Source organism: Dermochelys coriacea, chromosome 6 (genome assembly GCF_009764565.3).
Source record: "Dermochelys coriacea isolate rDerCor1 chromosome 6, rDerCor1.pri.v4, whole genome shotgun sequence".
NCBI lineage: Eukaryota > Metazoa > Chordata > Testudines > Dermochelyidae > Dermochelys > Dermochelys coriacea.
The window spans coordinates 3,021,981-3,040,469 of NC_050073.1; the positions used below are offsets into that span (position 1 = coordinate 3,021,981).

Below are 18,489 nucleotides of genomic sequence, written 5' to 3' on the forward strand. Positions count from 1 at the left end.
GCCACCACCAAATGTCTAACCGGTATTATAATTATTGGAAAAGAGTCTGTTTGGAAACATCTTTCCCTCCCAAACATTAACCCCCCCCCCCTTTCCAGGGGAAGGTTTGATAAAAATCCTTACCAATTTGCATAGGTGACCACAGACCCAAACCCTTGGATCTTAAGAACAATGAAAAAAACTTTCACTTTCTTAAAAGAAGCGTTTTAATAGAAGAAAAAATAAAAATAATCACCTCTGTAAAATCAGGATGGTAAATACCTTACAGGGTAATTAGATTCAAAACATAGAGAATCCTTCTAGGCAAAACCTTAAGTTACAAAAAGACACAAAAACAGGAATATCCATTCCATTCAGCACAGCTTATTTTCTCAGCCATTTAAAGAAATCAGAATCTAACGCATATCTAGCGAGATTACTTATTAAGTTCTAAGACTCTATTCCTGTTCTGTCCCCGGCAAAAGCATCACAAAGACAGAGAGAGAGAGGGGCTTTGTTTCTCCCTCCCCCCAGCTTTTGAAAGTATCTTGTCTCCTCATTGGTCATTTTGATCAGGTGCCAGTGAGGTTATCGTAGCTTCTAAACCCTTTAGAGGTGAAAGGATTTTTCCTCTGGCCAGGAGGGATTTTAAAGGTGTTTACTTTTCCCTTTATATTTATGACACAAGCTAAATTGTGTGAACGAAGCCTGTCCGCCGAAGATTTCCTTTTAATCTTGTGTATTTTGCTACTTCATCTATGGGTCAAGACAAAGGAGATAATAGTCATGGTAAACTCTTGAAAGATGTGAGACACACCTGTTTTGTGGAAACAACTTTTGTTCATGCTAGGGATTATGACAAGACAGTCCCACAAGCATGTTGCTTTTTGGCTTATACCTCTAAACAGGCTGGAAACTTGGCATACCAGCAAAAGCATAACAGGCCTACGCTGCTGTGTGGAAGGGGAAACTGAGGCACACCACCTCATGGCATTGGTTGCTAAATGCCAAGACACCTACACTTTAACAGATATTGCTGTCTGCCTTCAATTAGCAATACTACACCCCAACTTGTTTTCAGGCATCCAGGGACCAAGAACTCCAAACCCTGCTAGAACACCTATGAATGACATCATACGGTTTAAAGGTACTAAAAGGGTGTGTGAACAGAAACAAACAGGGATTTTACATGTCCTGCCTCCACTATGGACAGTGTCCAAGCCTCTGGTAGTAAGTTCAGGAGGAGGATGTGATGTTGCACCCCATAATGCTTTCTAGAAATATGCTTATGAGTGTAAATATGACATAACTGGAATGTGGTTTATGCTAGATATGCCATGTAACATATCTCCACAAAGGTTATGATCTACTGAATATTCATCCTATTTCCATGCATATAACATTTTTGTATTCGAAGTTGTGAATACTGGTTATGTACTTGTTTGATTTTAAGTAGCCTCAGTGAAGCAGTTGGTCAGCTTCTTGAGAAAAGACTATTCTCAGTAAGTGCCCAATCATGAAACACTTAAGCTAACAATGTGAGCTTTCCTGGGAATGTGGAGTCATCCTGTAAGGAACTGAGTCATGCATGGACATGTGATGTGCCCATGTGTCTCCAAAACTCCATCTTGGAGCTGAATTCTGCATAGGAGAGGGGAAGGGGTTTCCACCCCCAAGAAAGAGACTATATAAGCCCCTGGGGAAATCTCTCCATTTTCTCTTCAGCTGGATCAAGAGAGGGTGAGATTTACCTCCATTTAGTTTTTACTGTATTAGGCTTAAATTTGCGTCTTTTATTTTATTTTGCTTGGTAATTTACTTTGTTCTGTCTGTTATTACTTGGAACCATTTAAATCCTACTTTCTGTATTTAATAAAATCATTTTTACTTGTTAATTAACCTAGAGTATGTATTAATACCTGGATGGGGGGGCATACAGCTGTGCATATCTCTCTATCAGTGTTATAGAGGGTGAACAAATTATGAGTTTACCCTGTATAAGCTTTATACTGAGTTAAGCGCATTTATGTGAGGTTTGGACCCCATTGGGAACTGGGCATCTGAATGTTAGAGACAGGAGCACTTCTTAAATTGAGCCATGGGCAGGGCAAGGGACACAAACCTTCCTACACTTGACGTTCAGCTCCACTGTACCCCCCACCACATGCACACAGCTAGTGCGTGATGCACACCAAACACACACACACAGGCAGAGTGCCCACTACACACAGACAGACTGACACTGAGCTTAGTCAGATTGCAGAATAATGTCTACTGGGAAGCTGGCACAGCTGGAATATTTCTAACTAGCCTGAAGAAAAAGAACCAAAAGGGTTTCTGCTGCCATGGCAGGGAGATAGGAAGAGATTTCCCAACTGGCCTTTTTCATCAGCAGCTTCTCTGAGGCCTGGTTTATGCTTAAAGATTAGATCAACAGAGCTCAGTCACACAGGGTGGGGAAACTTTTCAGACCCTGTGCGAGGCTGTTAGCTTGTACTGACCCTCAGTCTAATTCTTCCATTGACCTAGCTACTACCTCTCTGAGACATGGATTAACTACATTGATGGAAAAACCCTTCCATCAATGTGGAAAGCATTTACACTCTGGTGCTGCTGCACACCATAGCTGAGTCAATGTAATGGCTTTAGTATAGACATTCCCTGAATCGAGGGGGGAGTTTCCCCCTTCCTATTAAAGCTATTTTTCTCTCCTCTTCCAGTAACTCTTCTCCCTCCCTGGGTAAAGCTCTTTCCTTCTTTTGTTAAGTAAATATGTCCAGAAACATTGAAATTTCTCCTCTAAGGATAATTCTTTTCTTCCCCTCCCATGGATGGCTCACTGTCATTTCAATTAAAGGCTGAAATGCTCTGAAACTGACTTGTTTGCCTCTCACTTCATTGTACCTCTTCATTTTTTCTCCCTTCACTTACAATTATTTGAGGACGGAAGCAGTACTTGCTCAGAACCCTAAAATCAGCCTAAGAGTCTAATTTTTCCCTGTTTGCTAACCACACCTACGTTACCCTTGATACCTCTGGAGCTGCTTCCTTTGGTGGCAGAGGTTAAATTTGGCTTTGATGACTTTGAGATTTACTCCCTGGAGCATCTTTGCTCCCAGGACAACAGGTGTGCATAGCACAGGCAATTAATGTTGTTACCGTGTCTTTCCTTTTGGAAATGGAAAACAGAGAGCCAGAGCATCAGCTGGCCTGGATTGCTGTCTCTCCCGTGAGGTCTTTTTAATATGATACAAAACTGAGTTGAATGTATTCCATTTTATTTGTTGGTCACCTCTCCAAATATCTCTTTAAGTAATTTCCCTGCGTTGGGACACAAAGATATCTGGAAATGCGTGAATATCTTCTTGACTAACAATTTATTGTCAAAAACAATACTGTTTGGATTGACCTGAAACTCTTCACAAATGTGTTAGAAATACGCCTAATAGCTTTGTCCCAGAACAATGAGTGTGTGCGGGGGGAGGATTTAGATGCTGGTCACAAAGCAGCCACCACAGGAAGCGATGGTGGTCCTTCCCTTTCTAATTTTTAGCCCAATAGTCAGGGTGGTCACCCTCTTCTGTCCAGTGCTGGGCCAAGCCATGTGTAACATTGAAGTCCATATGCTTTATGAAAATATGCTTCTGAATAAGATATAACTGGAATATGCTTTAGGCTAAGTGCCCCATGTAACATGTCATTATAAAGGTTATAATCTACTAAGTGTGTTCATCCCATTTCTTTACATGGATTATTTCTATGTCCGGAGTTTGGAGAATAAGGTATAAATTTGTATTACTGATGTAGACATTTTAAATGGAGGCCATTAAAGGTGCTTCAGAATCAATGAACTGTGAATGGCTTTATTTACCTGCAAGCCTTCCTGTGTACCTGTGGGACAACCCAAGAAGAATGGAGACTGGGGTCTTACAGTGACAGGTGACCATCCATCTTGAAGCTGGTACTTTTCCAGATGAGGGTGGAATTCTAAAAAAGGATTCCTGCCTTAGGGAAGTTGCCTAAGGGAAGCAAACAATGAGTGTCTTCAGCTGTCTTAAGTCATGGCCTCCCCACCCCATGGAGATACCTGCAAGCACCTGGAAACAAAAGGACTGTAACCAGAGGAGTGGGTGAGGACAGGCTGGACCCAAGTCAGAAAAGGCATCTGACCTGAGAAGGATTTTACTGCCAGTAACACCTGGGATAAGAAGTTAACATTTGTAACTGATTTCCGAGTGTATTCAGCTTAGCCTTGCGTGTTTTGTTTTATTTTGCTTTGTGACTTATTTTGTTATCTGTTATTTCTTAAAGTCCCTTAAATCCTACTTTTTATAATTAATAAATCACTTGTTTATTTATAAATTCAGTGCAAGTAATTGTTACCTGGGGGACAAACAGATGTACATATCTCTCTTGCAGTTATATAGAGGGCGAACATTTATCATTTTACCCTGTATAAAGTTTATACAGAGTAAAATGGATTTATTTGGGGTTTAGAGGCCATTGGGAGCTGGATGTCTGCATGCTGGAGACATGCATCCTTCTGAGCTGGTTTCAGTCTAGATCTGCAGTTTTGGGGGTGTGACCCAGACCCGCAATCAGTGTTGTGGCAGGCTAGCTTCTCTGGCTTAACAAGGCAAGGTTCTGGAGGCCCAGGCTGTCAGGGAAAATTGGCTCAGAAGTAATTTCAGCATATGAGGTGACAGTCCCAATGAGGGTCTCTGTGATCGAAACTGTCACACTGTGGACATGGGTTTCCTGCATTTCCAGAAAGCATCCCAACCCCTGAGCGATGTGCTATTCCAGTCTGCACTGCTCTCACCTTTTTTGTTCAACTGTGGATAACTAATTAAATAACCCTTGGAACAGAAACGTGAAATTGAGCATCTCACCCTCTAGGTAGATGCCCCTAGCACCAGCTTATAAAATCAAAAAAAGAAAAGGTGTACTTGTGGCACCTTAGAGACTAACAAATTTATTTGAGCATAAGCTTTCGTGAGCTACAGCTGACTTCATTGCTTCACTGTAGCTCACAAAATCTTATGCTCAAATAAATTTGTTAGTCTCTAAGGTGCCAAAAGTACTCCTTTTCTTTTTGGGATACAGACTAACACAGCTGCTACTCTGACACTTATAAAATCATTCTCTGTTTCTTGCCCTGTGAGTCTTCCTCTGTTTTGTCCACTGATTTCAGTTGGGGTCTGCAGACCTTCTTGGAATATTAACAAATTATTAATAATAACAGTACAGTAATGAACAATACTACAATGGGCTCTGCAAAATTAAATTACAACTGGCTGAGAATTGAATTCACCAAGCTTCCACTCCCCATCACTAAACAGGTACACAGTTAAACAGATTCAAGAATGGTTAGGAGTTTATTCATTGCTCTCCTCAGGGCGTCCTTCACCTCTGTGTTCCTCAGGCTGTAGATGAGGGGGTTCAACATGGGGATCACCAGCGTGTAAAGCACTGAGGCCACTCTGTCTCTGTCCATGGGATAGTTGGAGGGGGGACGTAAATACATGAAGAGTTGTGTGCCATAAAACAGGACCACAGCAGTCAAGTGGAAAGAGCAGGTGGAGAACGTTTTGCGCCGTCTCTTGGAAGAGCGGATCTGAAGAATGGTGGAGATGATATAGACATAGGAGAGGAGGACAGTCACAAAGCTACTCACTGCAATACAGCTCATGAAAGCAAATGTCATAATCTCATTGATGCGGGTGTCAGAACAGGAAAGCACCAGCAGCGGGGGAATGTCACAGAAGAAATGATTGATGATGTTGGAGTGGCAGAATGATAGCCGAAATGTAAGCCATGTGTGTATCATTGAATCCACCAACCCCACAGCGTACACCCCAGCCACCAGTTGTTTACAAAGCTGCCTGGACATGGTAACCGTATAGAGCAGCGGGTTGCAGATGGCCACATAACGGTCATACGCCATCACAGCCAGCAAGAGGCACTGAACATCTGCAAAAATGATACAGAGATACAGTTGCACGGCGCAGGCAGTGAAAGAAATGCTTTTCCTCTTGGCTAAGAAATTCAGCAGCATCTTAGGAGAAATTATCGAGGAAAAGCAGAGGTCACAGAAAGACAAATTCCTGAGGAAAAAGTACATGGGGGTGTGGAGTTGGGGATCAGTTGTGATTAACAAAATCATCCCCCCATTCCCCAGCAGGGTGATACCATAAATCAGTAGGAACACCCCAAACAAGGGGACCTGCAGCTCTGGATGATCTGTCAATCCTGAGAGAATGAACTCAGTCGCCTCCGAGTGATTTCCCTTTTCCATCTCCTCTGAACAGAGATCAGGCAGCTACAGAGATGAGGTCAGGTGAATGGTGTGGAAAACCTGCTCCTTCTCTGTAATGAAATAAGTGAAGATAAATGGAGATCAGTTTCTTAATGGACATCAGTACCTGCTCCAGGAAGGGCTTAGTCCACAGAGCCAGATGTTCACAGCTGGTCATTCCAGGTGTTCGATAAAATGCAGACACTGTTCAAATACAATGACACACAGGTTAATCATGCCCCTCACACAAACACTCCTGTTCACTAATCTGAACAGAAAACAGTGACTTGTGATTCTGCTGTGAGAGAATAAGTTTGAAGGGGTCCAGAGTAGGAGCCATGTTAGTGTGTATCCACAAAAAAAGGAGTACTTGTGGCACTATAGAGATTAACAAATTTATTTGAACATAAGCTTTTGTGAGCTACAGTGAAGTGATGAAGTGAGCTGTGGCTTACTAAAGCTTATGCTCAAATAAATTTGTTAGTCTCTAAGGTACCACAGGTACTCCTTTTCTTTTACTCTGAAGGGATTATTCCTTAGCTAAAAAAGGGGTGAGAGTAAAGGAGTGTCAATCTTTCCACTCTTTTGGGCAAGGTGAGCTCTGTGGCTTGGCATGTCTGTTTGGGGTAAAGTTGCTCACTGTGCTGATTAAGCTTTTTGGCATTTACTGGAGCCTGTATGAAAACTCAAAGAAAGAATGGGAAGCCCTGGCTTCAGTGACTAGGTAATTGCCTATTTTTTCCAACCCAGGAGGTCGCTCCTTTGGCTGAAGGGGTCGGAGTTGGGGCTGAGGCGTTAAGTGCTGGAGGTCTGGAATTCAATAGCTGCTGATCCCCATGGTGTCTGCATGTGTGTGTGACTGTAATTCAGGACAACAGCACATACCTGATGAGGAGAGAGAGAGAGAGAGAGAGAGAAAGAGATGTGGTGGCATTTCTCCATTGACAGAAACTGCCAGTTTGGAGCATTCGGGAAGTTTTATACAGAGATGTATCATCTGTGGGACATGATTCCCCAAGCAACTGGGAATACCTGAGCTCAGAGAGCCATAACACCTAATTAACGCGTGAAAGAAATGCTTTTCCTCTTGGCTAAGAAATTCAGCAGCATCTTAGGGGAAATTATCAAGGAAAAGCAAAGGTCAGAGAAAGACAAATTCTTTCCTACTGTGTAAATGTGAACCAAAGCCACATTCGTTGTAATTAATTCCCTGGAGATTAATTTGACCCACTCTTTCCTACTGTGTTATTAAATGATGCAATTTCTACCAGAGTTACATAGTATGAGGTTAGTGGTATATTTCATCCTGCTGTTTTCAGTGCAAGCCAGCTACCGCATAGAGCTGATACTCAAAGGGAGCTTGTTTGTGGAGACCTAAATCTTTTTGCTAAAAACTTAATATTTTGGCTTGGAAATACCACGGGGGTGCATCCAGTTCCACACACCACCAATATCTTAGATGGGCCAGGCTCCCTGGGTCCACTACATCCCTCATGATGCATGATGGTCTCTCCTCTTCCTGAACTTCCCTGGAACATCACCAGAGTCCCACAGCAATCGTTCAGGGAGGAGGGGAGTTAGGAATGTTGATGGAAATCTTATAATTTCCATGGAAAAGATAATTTCATGGAAAAAAGAGTTGACTGGAAAATCCAATTTCCCATCAAAAACACTTGTGAAGAAAAATTTTCAACCAGCCTTAGCAACAAATTCGGAATCAGAGGAACAGAAAGTTAGAAACAGGTGATACATACTTATTGTTGGCAGGTGTAGCTAATGTCTTCTCAGTCATTCATGATTTCAGAATCACCTCATTGTCCTCACCCCAATAAGTGGAATGTAAAACCTGTAAGACACATAAAAGTACTCCAGATTATCTAGCTATTTATAGCATGCCAAGCACCATGGCATCCTATTTCCTTCCCTTGCTAGGTTATTCCCAAAGGTAGGAAAGATAGCTTCACTGATTTTGCTTGATGGAGACCACATGATGACCAGAGAAGCTCAGGAGTTACAGACATGTTTCGGACTTCAGCAGTTCACAAAACTATCCCTCTTGCATGCATATTATCTGCACAAAGAGCTCAGCTTTAAGATGCTAAATAAATCTATGAGTCAACTAGAAATAGTCATGCTCTCATCATAAATATTAATACATTGTGATAATGTATGAGAAGTTATAAGATTACACTGTATCATGTTATTAAAACATGTTCCAAAAGGAGGCTGGCAAACTGCTCTGTCTTAAACAAAGAAATGTGTGTGCTGCATAATTTTGTATTTAAACAGTAACCAGAGTCATCAAGCAGGAAGGGAAACAAAGGAAGCCCAAAAAAGTGAGGAAAAAGCAGCAGGCGACATCCTACTACATAGACATTTTTTCTTTTGGTAACCAGGTGGAAAAGTTTCTCAAAGGGCACATAGGACTATAAAAAGTAGGGGCAGACATTCCAAGCCATCACGCTCTCTCTCTCTCTCTCTCTGCCTGCCCATTGATGCATCTGAAGGGATAAAGGAAGCAGCCCTGGGACTGGGGGTAGGGTCCTGACCTAAGAAGTTTGGTCAGTAAGACTGCTGAAAGCATGTGGTGAGGAAACTTTTGCTTTGAATTTCACATCATTTGTTAACTTAGGCACAAGTTGCATTCCAGCTTTATTTTTCTTGTAACCATGTCTGATTTCTATTTAAATATACTAGATTGGATAAAACAATAAAATAATGTTTATTGACTACAAAGATAGATTTTAAGTGAGTACAAATTAGGAGATATAGAAGTGTCTGAGAAACTAAGTTGCATCCATATTAGTGCTATTAAAGAAATAATGTATAATGTAGCTGGTATTGTCCAGGAGAGGACAAGACATACATTTCTGGAGGGAAGTCAAAGACTGGAGAGTGTGTTGAAGTCATCCTGCATTATAACCAAGGATGGTGAGAGCCTGAGTATAAGCCAAGTATTCCTGGTCAGGCTGCAGTTACACACATGTGCTCAGAGTGTGATTTGCATGCTAGACGGTTATTTGTGAGTGGTCCAGGTGGAAGCCAATTCAGCAAGGCATTGCAAGGTTGCAGGCAGGTGTGACACAGCTGCTGATTAGTCTGGGTTCGACCCTGGTATGTCAAAGCCATCAACCTAGAAAATATCCCAATAACACCAAATGTGTGGTGCTGACTGACAGTAACGTTGGATTGGCATGAAAGGGTGAGGTCACCACAGGGATGGACCCATGCACTGATCCATGGCTGCAGATGCACAAGGACATTGTGCTTATCACCTCCCACCAAGGAAATCCAAGGCAGGCTCAGTGATGACTCTTCTCTTCTTCACTATGGTAGCAGAAATGATCCCCCATGGATGTGCAGGCTTGGCTGGTATTATCAGTGCTCCAGGACATATTGGTGCCCCCCTCTCCTAGGTGGTGCCAACCTGTGAGGCATTGCAGGATTTATTGTATTAGGAGGAAACATTGATGGTACAAATCAGCTACATTCTTTGGTATAATCCATGGGGGAGGGGTTTCAAAGAATGTACAAAACGTCCTGCTTCCTTGAACACCAGTAGAAATAACCAACAGCCAGAAATCTCTGTATTCAGAAACTTCCAAGTCTGTCACTCCAGGTCTGTGCCCTGGAAAAACTATGCACCTACTTCCTCTAGGAGTCATGCTCGTAACTCCTCCTCCTGGCTTCTCTGCCTCCTGTGACCCAGAAGTGCCTCATTGAAAATGCCAAAGTCAGGGAAGGCTGCAAAAAGGAGGATATTCCCCAAACTGGTGCTTAACGCTGAAGATCTCTGCTACATCTCTGCAGATGCTGCTACAAAATATCTCCGAGCATGCCACCTCCCTCCCGTTTCTTTTGTTAATTTTATTTATTTCCTATAATTTATAGTCCATGAAACAGAGTGTGACCTTGCACCCCTAATGCTTTTAGAAATATGCTTATGAATGTAAATATGACATAACTGGAATATGTTTTATGCTAGATATGCCATGTAAACATATCTCTGCAAAGGTTATGTTCTACTCTATATATGCATCTATCTGCATGCATGTATCATTTTTGTATTCAAAGTTATGAATATTGGCTATGTGCTTGTTTGATTTTAAGTAGCCTCAGTGAAGCAGTTGGTCAGCTTCTTGAGGAAAGACTATTCTCAGTAAGTGCCCAATCAAGAAACACTTAAGCTGACAATGAACTTTGAGAGACACCAGTCCACATCTGAGCTTTCCTGGGAATGTGGTGTCGGCCTATGTGACTCCAAAACTCCATCTTGGAGCTAGATTCTGCGTAGGAGAGGGGAGTATATAAGAGAGATACTATATAAGCTTCTGGGGAAACCTCTCCATTTTGTCTTCAGCTGGCTCATTTATCACCACCCCGGGGAGATGCCTGAAAGAAACTTGAACAAAGGACAGTAACTACAGGGGTATGAGTGATTGCTGGACCCAGGCTAGGAGGAAGTCTAATCTGTAAAAGAGGCTTATTGGAACATCTCTGAGGGTGAGATTTACCTGCATTTAGTTTTTACTGTATTACGCTTTGACTTGCCTGTTTTATTTTATTTTGTTTGGTAATTCACTTTGTTCTGCTTGTGGTTACTTGGAACCACTTAAATCCTACTTTTTGTATTTAATAAAATCACTTTTTACTTATAAATTAACCCAGAGATGTATTAATAGCTGATGGGGGGCATACAGCTGTGCATAATCTCTCTATCAGTGTTACAGAGGGTGAACAATTTATGAGTTTACCCTCTATAAGCTTTATATAGGGTAAAATGGATTTATTTGGGGTTTGGATCCCATTGGGAGCTGGGTATCTGAGTGCTGGACACAGGAGCACTTCTTAAGCTGTTTTCAGTGAAGCCTGCATCTTATGGGGGATGTGGTTCAGACTTGGATCTGTGTTTGCAGCAGACAAGCGTGTCTGGCTCAAACAAGGTAAGGTACTGAAGTCCCAAGCTGGTAGGGAAAACAGGCTCAGAGGGAGACTCAGCACATCGGGTGGCAGTCCCAAAGTGACCCAACTTGTCACAGTGGCGTAGTTGAGCAAGGTCTGTGCACAGCTGATTGCTTTGACACACTGGTTGTGATTTTCCGTTAGTTTTGGGTGTGGTGGGTGGAGAACAGACAAAGTGATTACTGGTTGGTTATTATCTGATTGCTTATTTCGGATAAGGGAAATAGTGACAGAAAAATAAGCAAAACAAGTAAGAGTGAAGATGAGAAGAAGCTAGAACTGCACAAGTTGCAGACTGTAGCTTGATTTATGTTGTAAACTCATAATATTAATTTAATTTATCAATGTTAATTTCATTTCATTTAATTAATAATAATAAAAATAATGATTAATTCTTAATATTAATAGTGTGGGTTTTAGGCTCTCCAATCTTTTTGATCAGAAGATAAAAGTTCTTGTCCTGAATCAGGCTCCACAGAATTTACAAAGAACCCTTAGAGGTATGACAGGTAGCTCACACTCAGACAGATATAGCCCTAAAGACCTTTATTAAAATCAATAATAGCAAGTAAATGGTAAAATACCCAAAGTTACATAAGTTACAATTGCAATACTGCTATTCAAAAGATACATATGCTAATACAGTATTATATGCAACAAAGCTTTGGCCTGATGGTAAGAGACACAGGACCAGCCTTGCAGTTCAGGTTTCACAATTCTTGAGTGAGGGATGCAGTGCTTAGAAGAAAGTAATGCTAAAAGCTAACTTAGGGTTTACATAACTAACTTAAACTTAAAATCATAACCTAATAAACAAAACTAAGAATAATAGCTTAGGGAAACCAAGCTTAGTCTAGTTCCCTTGAAACTTAAAGTTTAAGAAGAACAAGTATAGCTTTCTAATAGTTTCCACCAAATGCATCCGATGAAGTGAGCTGTAGCTCACAAAAGCTTATGCTCTAATAAATTTGTTAGTCTCTAAGGTGCCACAAGTACTCCTTTTCTTTTTGCGAATACAGACTAACACGGCTGCTACTCTGAAACCTTCTAATAGTAGTAGTCATAGTAGATAGAATAGATAAAATAAAATAGAAAGAGTGAGTGAAAGTAAGATAGAGTAAGGGAGAATGATAGAGCGGAGTGGTGTGCTCTAGTGAGGTGGGTCACCTCTTTTATAGGACACAAGTGCTGGAAATCCTTCCTCCTATGCTCAAATTTCATTCCTCACCCAAAAAATGTTAGGGTACATTTTCTCCATAGGCTAGTATGTTTGTGGGTATTGATAACACGTACCTACGCACATAAGTTTCCTTGTGGTGTATCTGTTAAGTTTGTGGATATAACATTGAAAAACCCACTACGCCATTCTCCATTGTCTATTGGTCTAGGTAAAAGGTCATAGACATAAGCGTGGGTACTTATCTATTTAGGTAACAAGATGAAGGTCAACTTTACTTTTCTGGGTAAAAGGTCTTAATATAGATGTGTTAACTTACCTTAGCTTAACATACAGGATATGGCCTGTAGGTCTCTTGCATTACAGCCAAACTTACTTTAATATAAATTTATAAACCTATTACAATAAACCAAATACTTAAACTATAAGAAAAGACATATATATATTTATGCATGTAAGTAAGCAGGTTAGTCCTATAGGCTACACACACCCCTTTGACAGGGTGGTTTGCACCAATGAACCTCATCACACAGGTAGGATGTAGGTGGTTAAGAATTTATGGGGAGAGTTTCAACGCCATTTTCATAAAGATGATAGGCTGGGTTGGATTGAATAATAGTAATGTTTTCAAAAGTGGGAATGGGGAAATAACTTAATTTCCTATCAAAGTAGGTTGCTTTGGAGTAAAACAAAAATGTGGTTCTCTGACAGGACACTCCAAAGAACCATATTGGTACCTCTTTTGGTTGGTAACCACGCAAAATTGGTTATTTCCAGCATAGGTCACTCTCTCTATCAGAGTCTTCCTCTTGGTCAGCCTCACCAGGCATGACAATGATTAATTCCATACTTTCTCTCCCTGCAGTCCACACAGAACAGTGTTTGTTTCAGACATGTTACACCTACAGATGTACTGAGGCTCTTTTTAGAGCAACAACTGTGCCACTTTCTAAGTCTGAGTTGGAGTGTGTTAGATCACCAGGGGAGGTGCATTAATGCATTCCCTATAGATGTCATCTTCAAGGGGACCTATAGAATGGACAGCAACCAGTTGCCTGTACACATCCTTGTCTGGGTCAAACTGGTAACGAGACTGTGAATGAGACATACAAAGATTGTGCCATTATACAATCTTTAGAAAGAAAACAACTGTTTAGGTTGGGGTGAGGTGTCACAGATCCCATTTTTCTCATAGCACTTATTGATAAATGCTGCCATGAATCCAAACATGTGGATTGGTCCTTTTCCAGCTTTTGAAAACATTTGGGACATTACCACCTTAATACTTGCTCATTATTAATTAAGTCAGGAACCTGTCCCAATCTTAAGGATCATAATGCATCAGTGATTACATTTACTACGTATTCCCCATATGCAGAGCATATAATCTCCCTTTTAAAAATGTTGATCCCTGTGCTGATCATTGTTTTAAAGGGATCAGCTGATACTTTTACGTTGGGTCTCATTAAACAGTTGGGTTATGTCATACATATTATAAACAGTAAATTGCTTTTCCTGTGGATAAGTCCTGGGCTGAGTATAATAGTCCATTCCTTTTGTGTTGGTATGTCCTGTTTCATGTGCTCAAGGAATTGAGCACGACTGTGTCATCTGGTTTCATGAGGTTGTAACAGTTAATCCCAAATTTGTGATTTTGGCTCAGTCTTACCCTTAGAGCAATGATAAGGGTGTAGTAAATCAGAAATATCAATGTCCATTTTATGGTTGCAATCAGCTGGGCTCCAGGTGTCACGATTCCATCGGATGCTGTTCACTTAAGTCCTGAGGAGGAAATCGCTCCTGTGACCTGGATGATCTATACAACTTTAACTGATTAGTATGATAGATTCTGTTTCTATTACGCTTGCCTCCTGTCATTCTAATCTTATAGACTGCTGAACTGAGTTTATCGATGATTCAGAAGGGTCCGATCCATCAGTTACACAACCCATATTCTGGTGATTTATACAACAACAACATTACTTGGTTTTTAACCTTCCAAGTATTCTCTCTTTGGTTTTGTCAAAGTAAACTTTTGCCTTACATTTGGCTTTTCCCAGTTTAGCTGCTACCTGCAAGTGGAATTGATTTAAATGTTTTTGCAGATTCTGCAGGTAGGTATCCATTTTTATTCCCTCTAATTGAGTGCCACTTGTGTGCCAAATTAAATGTAATTTCGTTGTTCGGTCTGTCATCACTTCAAAGTGTTTTATCAGTAGTTGCAACAAGTGTTGGTCTCAATACCACTAAAATTAGAGGCATGAGAATGTTCAAGTTACATCCATTGGCATTAACCAGTTTCCTCAACATCACTTTTATACTCTGATTGCTTTGTTCTACCATCCCAGATGACTGTGGTCTGTATGGGATGTGTAGACTCTGCAGGACTTCCATTAACTTAAGACAGTCCCTAAAGAACTGTTTCGTGAAATGTGATCCCTGGTCTGATTCTACCTCTGCAGGGATCTCCCATTGAGAGAAGATTTGCATTACTGGGAACTTGGTGGTGGCTTTTGCAGTATTGGCCTTAAGAGGAATGCCTCTACCCACTTTGAAAAAGGACTGAACGCTAATAGGTATTGGTTACCTCTTTGAGTCCTTGGCAAAGGACCCACAAAGTCAATCTGCAAAGCCATCCTAGGAAATTCGTACACCTGAGATTTTAATGGTGCATTTCTTTTGTACAAAGGATCTACTGTTAGTGACCCTTTTCTTTTTGTTTTGGAAAGCTTTAGGATTACTTTCACCATATTTTTATCCAATTTTTGTATTTCTTTATAATCCGTAATGAGGTTTACCTTGATGGTAATAACTAGAACCGTTAACAAAGAAATGATACCTATTTACAGAATTTGTTTTCTGGATCAATGGTTGGAAAAACTTTTGTTTTTCCTCCCCCCTTAAATCCAATTCTTCTGTATGGTGGTACAGGGCTGGGGGAAAGCAGAATCACCATTTTACCCCAGGGGAAAAGGAGGCTGGGCGTCCACCTCCCCATTCCCCTGTGACTCATCCCCAAATCTCCTGTACACGCAGAGGAGCCCAAGAGGTGCTCGGATTGTGAGTCCACTGAGCACTTGATGAATAAATGTCCTTTGCTGAGTGGGAACCGGCAACAGGTAACACATGAAGCTGCTGCTTCTCAGAGCCAGGCTGCTGCCTCTTTCCACACGGGAACTGTAAAGGGGGCTTCTACCAACAAATCAAGTGAGCATATGCATGATGTTAAACTGAATGGGAAAGTTCTCCCGGCATTGAGGGACACGGGAGGGACCTGATACAGGAGAAGGATTTGTTGCCAGGGGAAATGGCAGAATTAGAACTGATGGGAGGTTACAAAGTCCTTGCATCTTTAGGTAAGGTACTCATGGAAACTGGTGATTTGCAGGCTGAGCTGACTGTTGCGACAGTGGCACACAATTTTGCACCGTTTCAACTGGGGAATGATTTATTATATGTGGCAGAATCTGCCCCAGGCTTGGTTAACAGTGAGAAGGAATCTTGTGCTCCAAGCCCCCAGGGATGGGGATGTGAAGTCACATGCGCTAGTGGAGGAATAGGGGAGAGTCTCTTAAATTCCTCTGTAGCAGTGAAGCATGCAGCTTTGGGGGTGCGAATGGCTGTAACCAGTTCCTGTAGTCCCAGGGCTCCAGGCAAGTCCCTGCGGGAGGGGCTGGACAAAGCCAACTCCTGTCCTGTGATCATCTGCCTGGGGCAGGGGAATGTTCCACCTTGTAACAGGGAGGCCGTCCCAGCTGCTGACTGCCAGGAGAGGCCCTGCCCTGGGGTGCACAGAAACATGTACCCCAAAGGTGGAAGTTGGGGTCCTGATAACCACTCTGGTGGGAACAGACCCCAGGGACTTTGTAGCTGGAGCAAGCCCAGCCTGAGGGAAAGAGGGGGATTGTGCTGGCCAGGGAAGGGTCTGTCATAGCTGGTAGCTGTGAGCCCAGAGCTGGACCAGGGTCACCTTCCCTTTTGGGGGACACAGGAGTGTCTGACCCAGAGGGGAGCCCAGAGAGGAAAGTCCAGATGGAAAGTGAGGGGGGACTGGAGAGGCTGCCCACATTTTGTAGGGAGGCTTTTTCCCAGGAGGAGGATGAAAAATCTGCATTTAAAATGCCAGACCCCTCTCCTGTGAATCAGCTTTTAAGGGAAGACTGAGGGTCAGATCTCCTAGAGGAGAACACCCACTCAGCTGGCCTGTTGGGAGCAGAAAGTGGGGTAACCGAGAGGATCTTACTGATCCAAAGCACTCCATTAAAGAAAGTTATTCCTGTTACCCTTAAAAAAAATAACACTCTTTCTTCAAGACTGGTGGGAGAAAACCTCTGCACTTGGGAAGCTTCACAAGAGGGAGCGGCCAAGGGCAGGCATGGTTGCAGTGCCCCCTTTCCTTGCCAAAGCCTCCACCACAGGCCTGAATTAAAAGCCTTCTTCAAAGAGGCAGAAGAATCTGCATCAGAGCCCCTACTAGGGTACACAAAGGAATTGGGAAATGCAATAGACAAAAAACAAGCTAAATTGTGTGAACAAAGCCTGTCCACCGAAGATTTGCTGTTAATCTTGTGTCTTTTTCTACTTCATCTCTGGGTCAAGACAAAGGAGATAATACATCCCTTTAAAGATGTGGGACACACCTGCTTTGTGGAAAAAAACTTTTGTTTATGCTAGGGATGGTGGCAAGACAGTCCCACAAGCATGTTGCTTTTCAGCTTATACCTGTAAAGAGGATGGAAGCTTGGTGCTGCAGCAAAAGCATAACAGGCCTACACTGCTGTGTGGAAGGGGAAACTGAGGCACACCACCTCAAAGCATTGGTGGCTAAATAGCAAGACACCTACACTTTAACAGATATTGCTGTCTGCATTCTGTTAGCAATACTACACCCCAACCTATTTTCAGGGATCCGGGGACCAGGAACCCTAAACTTTGCTAGAACACCTATGAATGACATCATACGGTTTAAAGGTACTGAAAGGGAGTGTGACCAGAAACAAACAGGGATTTTACATGTACTGACACTGCCACACCTCTGTCAGTATGTTCAGGAGGAGGGTGTGACATTACACCCCATAATGCTTTCTAGAAATATGCTTATGAGTGTAAATAAGACATAACTGGAATATGTTTTATGCTAGATAGGCCATGTAACATATCTCTGCAAAGGCTATGATCTACTAGATATATTCCTCCTACTTGTATGCATGTATCATTTTTGTAGTTGGAGTTATGAATATTGGCTCTGTACTTGCTTGATTTTAAGTAGCCTAGTAGAGCATTTGGTCAGCTTGTAGAGAAAGGAGTGTACAAGTTAAGTGCCCAATCAAGAAGCACTTAACAGACAATAGAACTTGTGGACGCCAATCCACATCTGAGCTTCCCCAGGAATGTGGCTTGTCTGGTAAGGAACTTAATCATGCAGGGAAATGTGATATGCCCATATGACTCCAAAACTCCATTTTGTAACTGGATTCTCCACAGGAAGTGGGAGGGGAGTCCACCCAGAGGAGAAAGTCTATAAAAATCACTGGGAAACCCCTCCATTTTGTCTTCAGCTTGCTCAAGCCTGTCCACCCACAAGCATACATGAAAAAAACTGGAACAGAGGACGGTAACTACAGGGGGTGTGAGTGATTGCTGGACCCAGACTAGAGGGAGACTAGTCTGTAAAAGGAAGCTTAATGGAACACTAATGAGGGTGAGGTTTTTAACTGTATTCAGTTTTATTACTGTATCAGAGATAGATCTGCATGTTTTATTTTATTTTACTTGGTAATTCACTTTGTTCTGTCTATTACTACTTGAAACCACTTAAATCCTACTTTCTGTACTTAATAAAATCACTTTTTACTTATTAATTAACCCAAAGTACGTATTAGTACCTGGGGGGGGAGCAAACAGCTATGCATATCTCTCTATCAGTGTTATAGAGAGCGAACAATCTATGAGTTTACCCTGTGTAAGCTTTATTCAAGGTAAAACAGATTTATTCAGGGTTTGGACCCCATTGGGAATTGAGCATCTGAGTGTTAAAGACAGGAACATTTCTTAAGCTGCTTCCAGGAAAACC

General features: G+C 41.9%; 1 protein-coding gene across 3 annotated transcripts in view; it reads right to left on the bottom strand.

Moving 5' to 3' along the window:
* Positions 1-5,097: 5,097 nt before the first annotated feature.
* LOC119856745 (olfactory receptor 1019-like) overlaps positions 5,098-18,489 on the bottom strand; it is a 36,005-nt gene continuing 22,613 nt past the window's right edge. The window contains exons 1-2 of one of the 3 annotated variants that reach the window (XM_038404706.2): positions 8,571-8,579; positions 5,098-6,277 (exon numbers count right to left, since the gene is read on the bottom strand). In XM_038404706.2, the coding sequence (XP_038260634.1) occupies positions 5,330-6,277; positions 8,571-8,579 (957 nt within the window). In that variant the 3' untranslated portion in view covers positions 5,098-5,329. Of the gene's footprint in view, positions 6,283-7,229; positions 7,246-8,570; positions 8,580-18,489 lie in introns of those variants that run through there. The other 2 variants (XM_038404705.2, XM_038404704.2) reach the window with 2 other exon arrangements.